Source organism: Falco biarmicus, chromosome 2, assembly GCF_023638135.1.
Source record: "Falco biarmicus isolate bFalBia1 chromosome 2, bFalBia1.pri, whole genome shotgun sequence".
Classification (NCBI taxonomy): Eukaryota; Metazoa; Chordata; class Aves; order Falconiformes; family Falconidae; genus Falco; species Falco biarmicus.
In genome coordinates this window covers 67279829-67295242 of record NC_079289.1, presented here as the reverse complement: position 1 = coordinate 67295242, position 15414 = coordinate 67279829, and the positions used below count along the sequence as shown (strand labels likewise).

The 15414-nt window shown below is 37.8% G+C and overlaps 1 protein-coding gene across 2 annotated transcripts in view; it reads right to left on the bottom strand.

Annotated features, from left to right (window-relative positions):
* Positions 1 to 15414, bottom strand: part of UXS1 (UDP-glucuronate decarboxylase 1) — a 63740-nt gene that overhangs the window by 16028 nt on the left and 32298 nt on the right. For both annotated transcript variants that reach the window (XM_056328379.1, XM_056328380.1), the window contains 3 exons: positions 8704 to 8808; positions 7322 to 7381; positions 4843 to 4964 (listed from right to left, as the gene is read on the bottom strand). In XM_056328379.1, the coding sequence (XP_056184354.1) occupies positions 4843 to 4964; positions 7322 to 7381; positions 8704 to 8808 (287 nt within the window). The remainder of the gene's footprint in view (positions 1 to 4842; positions 4965 to 7321; positions 7382 to 8703; positions 8809 to 15414) is intronic.

Below are 15414 nucleotides of genomic sequence, written 5' to 3'. Positions count from 1 at the left end.
ACCAAACACAACGTTTTGGTTCATGCGCCGAGCTCCTACACAGCAAAAAACACTCACAAAGCTACAGACGGCTCTAACAACTCATTAGAAAATGTGCAGATCCATTAATCCAACAGCATGGACAATACATATCAGCAGGTTTTAGAAAATGGCAGGACTATCAGAAGGACCGTACAAAGGTAACTGGAAGAAGCCAGTTTCAAAAGCTTAGCAATATTTAATCTCTACATTATTAAGTTTGCAGGACTTAACTTTATTGAACTATGGGGAAGGATTTTTTTCTGTGGTTTCTCTTTTCCAAAGTATAAAAGCCTATTTGTGAGCCATACAGTTACAATGGCTGAAAGCAGCACTGTTTCCTCTTTCAAAGTGGAGCCAGTTAATCAAGAAGATAAAAACAACTAACAACAAACAGTACTTGAAATATTCAATGGAAATGCCATATTTATTGAGAATGTTACTATAACTGCGCGTGTGTGACCTCTTAGACTGCAGAGAAGGAACTGTGGACATTTTTTTTCTTTTCTTTCTGAATTTCGTTGTCTTGGTATATAACAACTCAGATGGGATACTAGTTGCAGCACTGACACCTGCACTTCAGTGGTGTCAATGCCCTCTCAGTCAGCAGTGCAAGGGACTGTAGCATCTCAACTCTTTACAGGCAGTGCTCAAGGTGGTTGACTGCTTGTAGCATCTTATGGACTCCCCTCTCAAACCTTCGCCTCACTAATATTCCTGGATGTGAAACTTCTCTGCATGACCTCTAAAAGGCTAAAGGAATCCATGATAGCTCTTATCACTAAAATTTAGCTTTGACATCGTATACATCCAACAGTAACCGCCATCTGTATCATTAAAGGGCTGCTGTCTGGGCCTGTGACTATTACCCCAAGGAGATGCAATGCCTCCTCTTCCTCTCACAAAAAAATCAGTTCCATTCTTCCACAAAAAACATCAATTCTGCATCTTTCCTTAAGCAAACTGCTAGCAAACATATGTGACAACATCAAAAAAGAATGCTGCATGCTTAAAAGCAATCTATATTGAGTATCAAGGAAAGAAAACAATGAGAAATTATTGGAGAATACAGGATAAACTCCCAAAAGACGTTAAAGCAAACTAATCCAACACAGGTATTTGTTTTCTAATTATTCGATAACTACCCGTTTATTCACTGCCTTATTCAATGCCTTCTCAGTTGCAATTCAATCAGAAGTTTTCATTAGCCCCACATTTTACATCAAGGCTTTTTATGATTACTGAAACCAACTCAATTTGCGAATTAAAGATTAGGGGGAAAGTACAACTCAATATAAAACAGAAAATCACCCTCATGTTGCAACTGCAATGCACTTCTATATTTAACAAATTTCAACATCAGTTTACATGTGTTATTCTCTCACATTAATATAATAAACTTCACCTCTAACATCTTTCCATTCTTCTGTTACCTATTAAGATTTTTTGGCATCTTGAGTCTTTGCAGTCCTGGTTATAGAATATTCCGTAAAGCAGAGCATAACACTTGTCCACTTAAAGAAGGTTATAATTAATAGTTGATTCTGACAACTCCATTCACTTCTCTATGCTTAGAAAGGCACCCACTGGAATTCTTAATTGGAAGATCTAAGCTATTCTAAGGCAACTTGAAAACTATCACATCACATCATGTACAACTAAACCCACTTGCTACCACTGATGCTTGCAGTCACACAGTTGGTATGAAAAGAAGGACAAAGGAAGCAGAAGAAGATGAAAAATTTCCCTGCAACATGTCATGGTGACCTGAAGTTGTTGCTTCAGCTCTGGAGAATTTCCTTACAGATCAATGGTATAAGAGAAGAAATTAAATCTAGTTCACAAAACACCCTTAATACACCAAGCATTTAAAATGCAGTGTACTTGTATTTATGATGTGCTTATGCAATCATACCAGATCCCTGCTATGAAGGTAGTATTCAGATTCTGTGTAGTATTTAAATGAAGCCAGCATTGGAGCACACATGAATATCTGGATTTCTAGGTAGCTCCATAATTCAAACCACAACTTTTTTAAAAAGTTAAATGCATACAGAATGGAGACTCCTGAACAAACCACAAAATTCACACTGCAGTATTATGTGCTGAAACTCTCCTCTCACCCCTGTAATGTTTTCTCTGCCTATATATGTCCAAGAAGACCCTGCATTTGGAAAACGCTGCTCATTCTGGAAAATGATGGTATTACCTTATCTAGCAAAACAGAAGTGCCATAGTGGAGGAAAAATACTAGGTGTGCAATCGTATCACATCTGTATCACATCACACACCTGTATATGAAGTTTATGCAAAAAAACACTTTGGAAGAACAGGGAAGGAGAGGCAGAACAGTAACAAAAGTAAGAGTATAGAATGGTGAAAGCAAACAGATCAACAAGCTGTTGTTATAAGCGAGTTTCAAAACTATGCCTTGAATCTTGTTACGGCAATTGAGCGAACTGAAAAAGGCTTTCCAGCAGGGAGTGCTAGCAAGCACTGAAAGAGAGATGATGACACAGGATAAGCATGGCTGACCTATGCTACCACATGAATTTATGGAGGGAAAGCTGCTCCCAGAAGCCTACAGAAAACATCCTCTCAAACCACATGCTCGGGTGCCTCATGTGATGAGATGAACTTGTGTACGTGCTTTGAATTCCTGAGCCCTGCATTTCTCCAGCAAATATTTCACTCCCCACCTCTCCTTTCAAGCACACGCTTATGTATTGTTGAATGTTACTACTGTTCTTGGACTCTTTGATAAGGAAGTACTGCTGGGCTTTTTTTAAAGACAGCAGTTGTAAAGGGGAGATGAAGTCAAAAATATTTAATTCATAGGGTCAAAACAGGTGAACAAAACAACGCTGCCAGCAGTGCACCAAAAAGGTCTCGGTCAAGGCAGGCTACTGAGGAACTCTGACAACTGTGAATAAAGAGTCATCTTTGACTAGATTCAAGAACTGTTCTGATTCAAAGAGCCTGTCTGCAAGTATAACATAGCAATGAATTTTTATTTTAGTTTTTGGAAACACGATTCAGTATTTAAGGTACCTAATAATGTGCATGATGATGGAAATCTTTGGAAGAAATGACAAAAAGATGCAGACCTAAGTTTGCTTGTTTCTTTTTTTTTATTGAAGCTGAGAAGATTCTGGAAATATTTTAACCTGAAATCCTTCAAATCAAATTGTTTTGGGCAATGTCACTTTTGTCTCAAAATCCTCTTGAAAGCACAATATTTATTTTCATAGTAGACATCAGACCTTTCCACTAGCAAAAGATAACGTTTCCTCCACTAATAACAGCCTATCATCTAAGCTCTGAAAAAAACCCAGCTCAACAATGTTTCAGAATATACCTCAATGTGGGACAAGCTCAGGCAGACTTCACTAACCCATAATAAAGTACAAGACATTTCATACAGAGCTGCCCCTAGGACAGAGAGCTCATTTGCATCATGAGTTCACACTTAATGTATGTGTGCACTGCAGTTCCACCTTACAAACCTTCTCTTTTGTAAATCCTGCAAAAAAATTACCAGATAGTACCATGACTCATCCTGTGGCTTTAAGATTTTAAGTGACCCATGATTTTCAAAATGACCTATAGTCTTGCCCTTCTAAAAGAATACTGCAGAGTGTACCACAAACTTGTAAAAAATTTGATACCCTACAGCGCAAGAATTTCTCATAAAAATGACAATATTCAACAGTGAATGGATTTCCAGACCCATGAGGAGTATTTTGTTACAGTGAAGTACAGAAGACATCATCCTGAACAAGAGCAGTACCACCACGCTAGACATTAAATGACTTAAGAGAACAAAGGAGACACTAACTTCTGCCTTCTCTGTCTGGCAGAAGAGAAAATTACTACCACCTCTGTACTAAAATACCATCCACAAAGTCTTACTACTTACTTTTGTTTTCATGGTTTTTAAAAGCACCTAGTATTTTATCATTTAAAGATTTAAAATTCTACAGAATATACAGCTGATTTATAAGTTTAGTCTATTAAGGCTGCAAACACCAAGAAACAGTGATATGATATTCTTTAGTCTGTCACATTGTCTAATTGAATAGCCTCACAGAGACTAGCTGAACAGCAATTAAGATTTACATACAGGTAAGTCTATGCTGGGTTAGTTAATGAGGAGTTTCTACTTGTTGATTATGAAACCCAAGGGAAATGGCACGTATCATTTCAGAAACATATTTTAAATTGCATTTTTATTCTGACGTTACTGTATTAGTCTGAAGAAGTGCACTACATAGCTAAGTATAGGTACCCTCCATTAAGGTCTGTATTTATATCTACATAATTATAAGACATTTCTAAAGAGATTGAAAATACATTGCTCCTATATAGGTACTCATTAAAGAACTTCCTCATTTTTATCTGTATATTCTGATTTCAATTATGCTCATTAAACATGCCACATTTATCTGCAATAGTCCTATTCAGCAAAGCACTTCTCAGCACAGGACCAACTTAAAACAACTCTTACTTGGCTCCCAAATTGGCAAGGTCATCTCAGTTTAATCTGTCTAAAAACTATTTACGATACTCAAAGACTTATTATGTCTATTAAGAAAAGTAAAGCACATTTTCTTTAAGAACGCTGCTTATCTGAAAAAAACAACAGATGGGAGCAATAAAACTTCTGCATTAAAGAAAACAGTTTTTGCAGCTATAGTACGAGTATTCCTACTTAAGACATTCTCTTTTGCCCTCCTACCTCTAAATACACATATTCCAGTTTTGCCATATGTTTGGCCTTCATTAATTACAGACAATTCATTGAACCTGATACAAGTTTAATACCTGCTTCATGTATGCATAGCACATTGTCTCTGCAACCCGTTTTCCTTCATCATAGCAGGCTCTTGGACCTATTGGATTCACATGGCCCCAGTAATCCTCATTTTGAGGGTGAACTTCAGGATCTATAGAGAAAAAAACACCACCTTAAACGATCTTCTATCCCAAAGGTGACTATATACAATGAATCTTTCATTAGTGTTATACAATTCAACAGGTTCTCTTTAAACCATGCATTTAAAAAATACTATGTTTCAACACCATTCCTTGGAAGTGTATTCACTGGTACCATGAAAATGACAGTTATGGAAGATGTGACACTAGTAAGGTAACTGAGTGAAGTGAACAGCTGCCATCATGATGCTTTTCTTTCCCCTGAAAGAGTGTGTTAACAGAGGTTAAATTCAACTCTTCTCTGCAAAGACAGACTACCTCAAGGGCACAAATATGACTCCTATCTAATGTAATTCAGAGGAAGTATTATAGGTTATGTAGGCAGCATTTTTTACTGTATTAGGAAAAAAAGAAAGTAAAGCATCTTCAAGTTTTATAAAATAAGAAACAAAAGAAAAACAGAAAAAACGGAGAGAAGTACTGCACTTCTTAAAGAACAAAGAGTAGAGCAATATACCACAACATACTTGCTATGTTTCTTCTGTTTTATCCTAAGCATTTTTACTAGCTGTCACTGGGCACAGACAATCAGGTTAGGCAATCCTCTGGTTTGATCCAGTACAGTAGTTCTTGATTAAAAAAAACCCCACCCAACCAAAAATCTCCTAGGAATCCTTGTGTGCGCATGCTCCTTATGCTTAAAATAATACAATCACATTTCCCCACTTTGCTACCTGTGCTGCCATATTCTTCTTACTGGGTTTGAAGTTTGCATACATTGCTACAAAACTTTCAAGTGTTACAGGCTTTTTTGAAACAGCTTTGATGGTCAGTTTCTGATTAACCCTTCCAGTTTTTATGCTGCTTACAGACATCATTACCGATGAATTCCTGCCATACAAGAGTCACAGAGCAATGGTAAATACGGAGAGGTTTCACATGATCATAAAAAACCTGTAACCATTCTTAAAAGGGCCCCAGAAGGTGCCGTGATCTGGAAGGCACCTTCAGTTTCTGTCTCCTTTCTGGCAAAGGCAGCCCTACAAAGTACTTGGAACCCCCCTACAAAACACTGCTTTGAGAGCTCTTGTGGAAACAGCTAACAGATATTTTCTGACTTTATTTTCTGTCCTTTATTTTTCAACAAAATTATTTTGCCTGTTTAAGTCAGAGTATAATGTGAGTAGACTCTCCCTGCTACATTTGATTTACGGACACGACAAAGCCTGAGTTTCAAGTTTTCCACCTCAGCAGGCAGATTGCAGCAGACCAATGAAGCTTCAAAACTTGGTTTCTTTTTTGCCTGTTGGTCCCCTGTTCCAGAAGGGAGTTTGCTCAATGACAGAATAGTCCTTAGGGCTAGCGTTTTTCTCTGTGGAGCCTGACCATGGATAATCAAAGGCAAGGGACGCAACAGGAATGCTGCACGTGCTCAAGCCACTTATTTGGCTGGCTGGTCACCTTAGTTCTCTCTTGCTTGGGTATTTGCTTTGAATCTTCTTGACTGAAGTTAAACCACCGAAAGTGTACACCTTGAGGTATGTCCTTTGTCTTTCCTCACTTTTTCTTCAAAAAACTTTGTATCTTGTTACACAGATGAGTATTTTTGTTTGCTTGTTTGCTCTTTAAAGCCCACTCACAACCACTAATGTTGAGCAGGTGACTGTGATTGCAAAATTGCTATTACCTATTAGGCAAGAGTTCCCAACAGCAGGAATTTTCCCTAGTAAGGCATATGGTCTGTTACACACCCCAAGGAAGTACTAAAGATTCTTGCTGCATTCAGCCAGCAGTTCTATCAGTCATCCTCTCACTACTTCAATTCTTAGTAACAGTAATAGGATCTTGGAGAGATATGACACTATTGCTGAATATTACATTTTCAGAGACACCACAAGAGCCTGCATGAACAATCACTGTTTTCTTAGCTTGGAGGTTATGTCCTTGTCTCTTGCACACCAGGGTGATTGCTGATTCACAACACAATTCATAAGTGACTGCAAAAAGAGATGCAGATTTACTACCGAAATTATCTCTCTTCACAGGTTTTCATTATGGCATCTGAATTTTAATTAGCATTCAACACTCTAAATTACCCCACAAGCCCTTTGCAAAAAGAGACACAAACTATGACAAAGGGAAGTTACAAACAATAGTCAGAGCCTCCTTCTACCACTCTGGTTAGAGATTTAAAGCAAGTGTTAGTTGCCCACATTTTAAACTGTGAGAAGTAAATCTGAAAGAAATCAAGCTAAGACAGTGATGAGAAGTTATCACTCAAACATCTGACAAAAGGTTTGTAAAAATCGTTTTGTTTTTTTACAAAGCCACATTTCAAGAGATCTAAACACTGTTTTATCCTTCTTACCTCCATATACCTCCGATGTAGAGGCCAGCAGCAGCCGTGCTCCAACACGTTTAGCTAACCCTAAATTTGGGGTAACACGGAAAGAACAACATAATTATAGTAAGCGCAAGGATCTCTCCATCATGTTAACTGTTTAAGTGTAATCCTTTACTTTTACTAGATAAATCTAGCTGTAAATCACATCCATAGTGCCCACTTCCAAGCTAGAAAACGAGAAACAGCAGAGTAGCATTCACATGCATGTGTTTGCTACTGGGACTAAAAGTTACCCTAAACCAAGATCCAAGAACTTAATATATTATTTCACCCTAAATAAAGGTCAAGGAAGCATGTAGTATTCCAGTTACGAAATCAGCATCATGAAACAACTCACTATATTATGATTACCAAAACTTAAAGATAAGCTACATAAAGAAACTGGTAGAGAATAACATGTTATAGGATAAAATAAATCATGTTCCCTTCATTATGCCCCTTTAAACTGCCTGGATGATCCTACCAATCACTCAAGATTATTCTGCACTCCATTTCAGTGACTTTCTGCCCTTCAAGTTGGTGGCCAATCAAAGAAACCTCTCATCTATGCCGTACAACTGTCCGGTACCTCCATAGCTTCTAAATCACTTAAGTCTCTGAATTGTACTCAGTAGGGTATCATTCAAATGAGAAACTCGGCTGAGCTAATGCCCAGGAAATTTTTTGCCTCATAGCTCCTCTCAGGATCACTGACACTCAGTTCAAGCTGCAGCATATGCCAAATGGATCAAAGATGAGAGGAAAAACTAGTGAAGGCTTGAGGCCTTCTTTTCACAGGGCCATTTCCAGCATAAAACCCAACAGACAACTGAAAATGTAGCCTCGTAATTACCTAGCGTGAAGCTAGACATTACACATTCTTGCAGAATTTGCTAGCCAAGGCATGCACAAGAGGGTGCAGTGCTCTTGATGTCTGGGGTTTACAGTTCCACCTAGTTCAATGTTTGCTGTGGTGGAAAGGAACAGTCACTCATGGCAAACGTAGGAATGTTCCACAGTCGCCAAAGCAAGACACAACTTCGCTATAAAAATCCCATGCTCTTAGTTGTTCCTATGACTTCTGTAATTACTGCACTCCACAGCCAAGATACAGGCATGAAGTCCCTGTGCTTTGACAACCAAGTCTGCATGTTGTCAGAGTTTATCTGCAGATATATTTAAAGGAAAAGTAGAAAGGAAAAAAAAAATCTTCAAAGAGGGAAAAAACCCAAACCCAACCCTCATTTTTCTTTGAGAAACAACTTCTTAAAATGTACAACTCATCTGCTCTATCCTCCCCTCTCCCAAATAACTCTGTCCATGTTATATTATGTCTAACCAAGTTAAGAAAAAAGATTTCCACTTACCCAGCATGTTTAATGTCCCAATAGTGTTGGTCTTTAATGTTTTTATAGGATTATACATGTAATTTGGAGGAGAAGCAGGAGAAGCTAGATGATAGATCTGGTCCACTACAGAAAACCAGAGAGAGGGGGAAAAAAAGCATTATTATTTTCCCATTAACATATAAAGCATTAGCATCAAGAAAAAAAAGTACTTCTTTCTGCACTTCCTAGCACTGGAACTCGGCACTTATATTGCTACCTACGGATGATACGTATGCAAACCTGCTGTAACCCAAAGACAGACTTAATTTTTAGTAAAAAAAAATAATAAGCATAATCAACACTGTTGACAGATACAGAAGTCTGTGGGTGTGTTGACACTTTCCAATTGCAAAAATTCTAGTTTTGAGTACTTCAGATGTTTAGAAGCTGCAAAAGCATATGCAACATTCTATCACCCTCAAGTTTTTAAGTGACCACAAGCTTCAAGGTATTTTTCCAAGATGAATTCCCAATCAAAGATGGTAGAAACATTTTTTAATCCCTGGAGAAATGTTTTGGGAAAAATAAATATTTTTATTTATAAGCCACCTGGCAATGAAATATTAATAGTACTCGTATCTTACTTATATTTTAAATATATATGCCAAGATATTGGCACGCAACCTTTGCCCTTTTTCCCCTATTCCCTTTGTTCTATGCTATACTTTGAATAATACAGCATTTTAGCTTTAATAAGAAATAAAAATCCCCAATACAGAGATTCCCCACCCCACCTGATCCCTCCAAGTTATGAAATATAATTATCCAATGCACTAGACAGTACCTTACAATCAAGGAAGGTATACTAATGCCTAACCTAAATTAAAATAAGGTAGCCTGGGTATTGGCAACAGATTGCCCAGGTAACAGAAGTCCCAGTCTTAAATAATTGTATTTGCTGCATTTCTGTGACTGCACTGTAAACAAACCTAAAGATACCTATCACCCACAGGAAATACATATCCAACACAACAGCAAAATAGGGACTAGTACAGCAAAGCTAAACAGTTACACCATTTTCATGAGCATAGACTCGATTAAAACCTAGGATTTCTTAATTTAACAATTATTCCTAGCACAAGAGTGCAGAGAGAAACAAGAGAACTAAAGCTGTAACAGATTTTAAGTTCAAGGGCCAAATGTATCATCAATCAGGGCTTCTTTTCCTCTCCACCATTTTCTACTTCAGTTTATTTCTATCTTAATCTAAATAAATTGTGTTTTGCTGTCTATTCATCTAGTAATCAGGTATACTTGTTTATTTTCAGCTGTTTACCTGTCTTCCTAAAATGGGTTTATTCCCTGAACAAGCATGGCAGTCATCTCTGTCAAGGTAGTTCAGAAGACACATACATATATTTGATACAAGGAACACAAGCACACAAGACTTCACTCAACTTTGGTTTTGTAACAGACCATCAGGAAAGTTGCTGGCTCTGTACTTCTGAACTTCAGAGCTCAGCTCATCCCAGGAAATTTAAAGAACTGAAAAAACCCCACAATAAACTGTGCGGTAAACCAGAATTGGTCTTAAATATGAAACCTAAAAGAATCCCAAAATACTAATTGATTAACATTGGTAATCATGAAAATCTCTAGGCAAATCCTAATTTGAGACCAGCTTCTGCATATCAGAGCTGCCGAATTCACTGCATGAGATAAGGGTGCAGAGGCTGGAGATAGTACAGGGAAAAAAAGGCTTTTTTGTTAAATCATAATAAAAACAAACCAATCAAAACTAGACTAATTTTCACAAGCAGAAGCCAATATTCAACAAACCTCAACCTGCAAGTCTTTCATTATACAACTATTGTAAATATAAAACTGTATTTGTTTTCTATGTAACATGAATCTCAGTTAGCCAGAACTACTTAAAAAAAACCCTACAGATAAGCGAATGCCAAAAAAAAAAAGTAAACAGAAGATCAAATTAGAAATAGTGATGCTTAAGAAAGAAAAAGAACAAATCCCCCCCACCAAGGTCATCCAAGAAATGTATCCAAAAGGTTATGTAAGAATTAGAATAGCAGGATGAAAGAAAAGTAATTACTTCTTTATGTTACAAAGGGAAAGTTTGTTTTTTTAAAGCATATTCAGCACTGAAACCTGAAGCAACCTGGAAAAGTCATATTCTGACAAAAGACAGTACCACGTGGCATAAGGCTGTCTTGCCCTATAACAGAACAGTATTGGTCAAATGGCATACTCAAACAACCCTTTTTATTTTTTTTTCTCCGGTGTTTTACAATTAACAAGCAGTAGCAAATGAGAGCAATACGAAGTAAAGCTTTATTTTGTCAACGTATTATTGTCACCCCTCTGTTGGGTTTAACTTTCACAGTATCTGTGACATAATGAACTTTTTTCTCCAGTTTTAAATTAATTCTCCTGTCAAAAACAGAGTAGAAGCAACCTTGACTTTCAAATTAAAAAAAAAAAAATATTTTCATTTGACAAAGCAAGCACACAATCCTTTGCTTCCTGACCTCTATCCAGTATAAAAAAAAGCAGAGTGGTTAGGGTGACAGTGTGTATAAGTGGCTTGATTTATCCATGTAGAATGTACCTAATTACTTTCCAACAACCTTTTAAGAAATGAAAAAAAAAAAAAAGTAGTTAAAAGGCTTCAAAATGCAAGCCTCTCCTCCACACTGAAACATTACATCCTTTTTTTAAGATAAGAATGTGTTCTGAAAATAAAGCTTTAAAAATACTGGCAACAGTGGCAAGGTAAAATATTGAACCTACTTTCTTTCAGAATCCTTAGTCAAGTGTGCTTGCAACATATAGTCACATTTTTCTAGATTAACTGTTTTTTCTAGGTCTACTGGACAAGCTCATAGCTCCTTATGAGAGCATATTAGCTCATCTCTAAGAGGCATAAAAGTTTACCCCATACTACATCTTTGCATTATTGCCCCGACACAAGAAACCCTGCAAAATAATTTTAGATTTTATTCACTGCTTAAGCTTACCGTGTCGATAGTGACCAAAATAAGGAGACATTCTTTCAAGTCAAACGTCATCAGGCAGAACAACTATCAGCACAAACACAGGATCAGCTAGCTTCTAAGGCAACCTGCATGACTCCATCACCCCAAGTTTTACTGTCTTAGCAAAGTAATGATATTTGACAGTTAGTATGCTCAAGCAGATGCCACAAAATATTTCTGCTTCCTCCATGTTGCATGCTGTCTTCGGTCTACAGTTGTTTAGAGTAGTAGAGAAGACCAGCTGCCCACAAGATGTCAAAACAGCCCAGAAAGCTAGAGAGATACAGTTTTGGCAGATACGCAATATCAGTGAAGATTTATTCTCACATTAAAAGTGTAGAGAAATACAATTTAACGTAGCAGATTTCCTGCTATTTGTTCTCAAATCAGCAGAAACTGGTATTTCCACTATCAGCACTAGTGCAGCATCAAAAGAAAGCTTTTCACAGAAGGCAGCGTACAGTAGTACTCAAAGACAGCCTGACACAGTGAGTGCTGGAGGAAGCAAGCTCCCAGCACAGGCTCGATTCAAAGCCCTGCCTGCTCTGCTAATGCAACTGAAACTTTTAGGATGGTCTGCAACATGGAGATAAGTTAGTTGTTTTGTGTGATGGACTGTGACACGGAATAATTTCTCCTTACTTTGGTCCCTGTTGACTCTGTAAGCTTAAGCAGTGAATAAACTTTAATTACATTATTTTGCAGGATTTCTTGTGTCAGGGTAATAATGCAAAGATGTAGCAAGGGGGAAAGTCTAATTGGTCTGTTGAACTTTGATATGCCTCCTACATATAAGCCCTGAATATGAATAAAATATATGACTGCCTCAAGCTATGCCTCTGAATGTAAGCATCCCCTTCCCACAGCACAGTGCTGTCATGAAAACAAGGAAAAGGAGCAGACTGGAAGCTGACAAAAACATCAGAGTAGCCACTGACTGCTGCTTGCAGGCAGCAGGTAATTCAAGCACAGTGGCTCAGAAAAATGAGCAACGCAATTGACAGTTATTGCAACCAACTCAGTTTAATTCTGACCTGCATTTTATGCTATTCCTTTCTATCCATTCCTTTACAACCCTTTCCAAATCTAGTTTTCAGCAGGCTGTGGTGGAATTTTTGAAGAGTGAAAACAACACTTAAAAAGCGTTGTGGACCACCAGTAATTTACTGCCCAATCATAGTCTGTCAAATGAACACTTCCCTTCCTCCCTCTCCATTCACTTTGTTTTTGCTGTTTTCTAAATGCCTGCTGAATTTTCAACACACAGCATCTTCTACGGGAGCAGTTCCTTTAACAGCACGTGGCAATTCAGATGAACAGGGCCAAAACCTCCCTTTCCTTTTGCTGCATCAGGATACAGCTAGGCCTTTGAGTATCCAAGTGATCATATAATTGTTAGTGGGAAACAAACACAAACAAAATACAAACCCCTAAAGGTTCCTTATAATCTTCAAGTTTGTTTATTTTTAAACAAAAAGCTAAGTGTAATGGACAGTGCTTAGAAAAAAAGAAAGAAAAAAGAGAAGGCACTCTTCTCCTCCTCCTAGTCCTTCTTCTTCCTCTTGTTCTCCAGCTAGTAATTGCTTTAAATGAAACTAAGATAAGGAGCTGGGGGGAAAAAAAGTACCTGGCTCTGGTTGGCCTCAATGTACTTCTTCCCATAGGTGCAAAGGCAAAAATAAATCCTTATGACAAAAAGGGTCAGCAAGGGCAGAATCAGCAGAGAGATGGAAGATGGGGCATTTGCCAAATGTCTGATGCCCATCTTCTAGATCAAAGGGGTAGGCAGCCAGGCAGTTCCAGGACCTTTCCCTCTTTCCCAGGAAGGAATCTTTAGAGTATTGAGCCTCAGACCAATTAAAAACATCACTAGTATTCCAAAACATTTAGAGAATGTTGGATATTTCAGAAGGGTAGAGAGACAAGTTTCTACCCAAAACTGGTCAAGTTTGCATCATCAGGCTAAGGATGTTGAGACAAATACAATTATTTCTCCTTCCACCTTCCCTCTTTTAACTGCTAGGTCTAACACCACATAATTTTTCGTGTCATCATTTCAGCAGGCCAGCCAGAAATGCCAGACAAAGCCATCCACCTAGTCTAGCTGACAACCCTGTGTGCTCTAGCACAAATTTTGCAGTTATTTAAGAGGCAGCAAGCAGCAGGCAACAAACTCTCCTCAAGCCAGAACTGTGGAAAGCTGTCCTAGCTACAGCTTTTCAGGGGATTAACTGTCTGGGACAGCATCTACTGAAGGACAGGAACGAACAAATGCATGTTGTAATTGTCCTCCACACCTCTTCCTTTTTTATGGGGTAAAGAAAAAGAAGTTTTACAACATTTAATTGTGCCCACTAAGAAATCTTGAGCTAGCTTTGCAATTAAGCCATAATACATTTAATTGAAAATAACTCTGAAAGGCTGTGCAAAGCTTTACTTAGACAGGTAAGGACCACAGAAGAACAGATGATAACAATAAACTTCCGCAAGTTTTGTACGTAACTCACATCAGGGGCTAGAACTCTGTAAGCCACTGAACACTGCAGCAAAAAGTCTTTTACAAAGCACAGGATGGTAGACTAGTTATAAAACAAAGAAATACATCTTTCATGTTACAATTTTGCTGAAAAAAAGCCAAACATTAAATTAATTTCAAAATAGCACAAACGTAGAAGCTGGCATAAACATTCAAGCCATCAGGTACACAGTGACAAATACAGAAATCCACGATCGTTGCAAAGTTCTAGCAACATACTACAGTACCAACAGCAACTAAAATTTGTCAGCTGTACCCTTTTCTATGTGAAAAGCTCAAAAAGCCTGTATAATTTAGTATGCATGGAATCTGTAATACCTAAATCCAGACCCAAGCATTCGGTCTTGTGTTTTCCTTAATGCTCAACAAGTATGATCAATACAATCACTTACTTTAACAAAATATTGCAATAAAACTACCTTCCTTGCTATCATCAATCTTTATTTTCCAGCCATGTGTTCTGTGTGCTTTTTAAGTGGATAGTAAGGGTAGAATCTACAACCTTTCCTATGACAGGAAATTACATTCCTTCCTTCATCTTCAATTTCTGCCTTCAACATGTGTCGCAGTACCAGAAAGGACTGAACGGGTCACTATGTCCACTAAACATCTGCATCCATCACTGTACTTGCCAATCAGGAAGTACAAGCAGTAAAGCTTTGATCAGAAGCGAACAAACAAGTTTCTCCAGCTTATACACAAGGACTTTTCTTGTAAACAGCAGCTATGTCAATTCCATTACTGTAGGTCAGGCCAGAGAAGCTGACACAATGAAGTGAGACATTTTTATTGCACTGAACTAAGGACGACTACAAATACAAATCCACTTTCCTGATGTTAAAAATGTTGCCTGTAACTCAAGGCAAACTAAAATATCCTTATAAAGGTTTACCATATTGCTTGTAATGTGGAGCAGTTTTGTGGAGTTTCACCAGAGTGGCACCATTGCACTTCGCTCTGGACAAACAAGATTAAGTTAAGTATATGTTATCTCCCGCCTTGCCATGATTTTCCCTAATCATACAGTTTAGAACCATCGAGTTGGACGTATTAAGTATCTGGCAGAGGGAATGAAGACTAGAGGGAGAAAAACCTGGGATGGAAGTTCTGAAGCAAAAAAAAAGCAATGTATTGAAGGCACTCACATAAAAAAAATTAGAA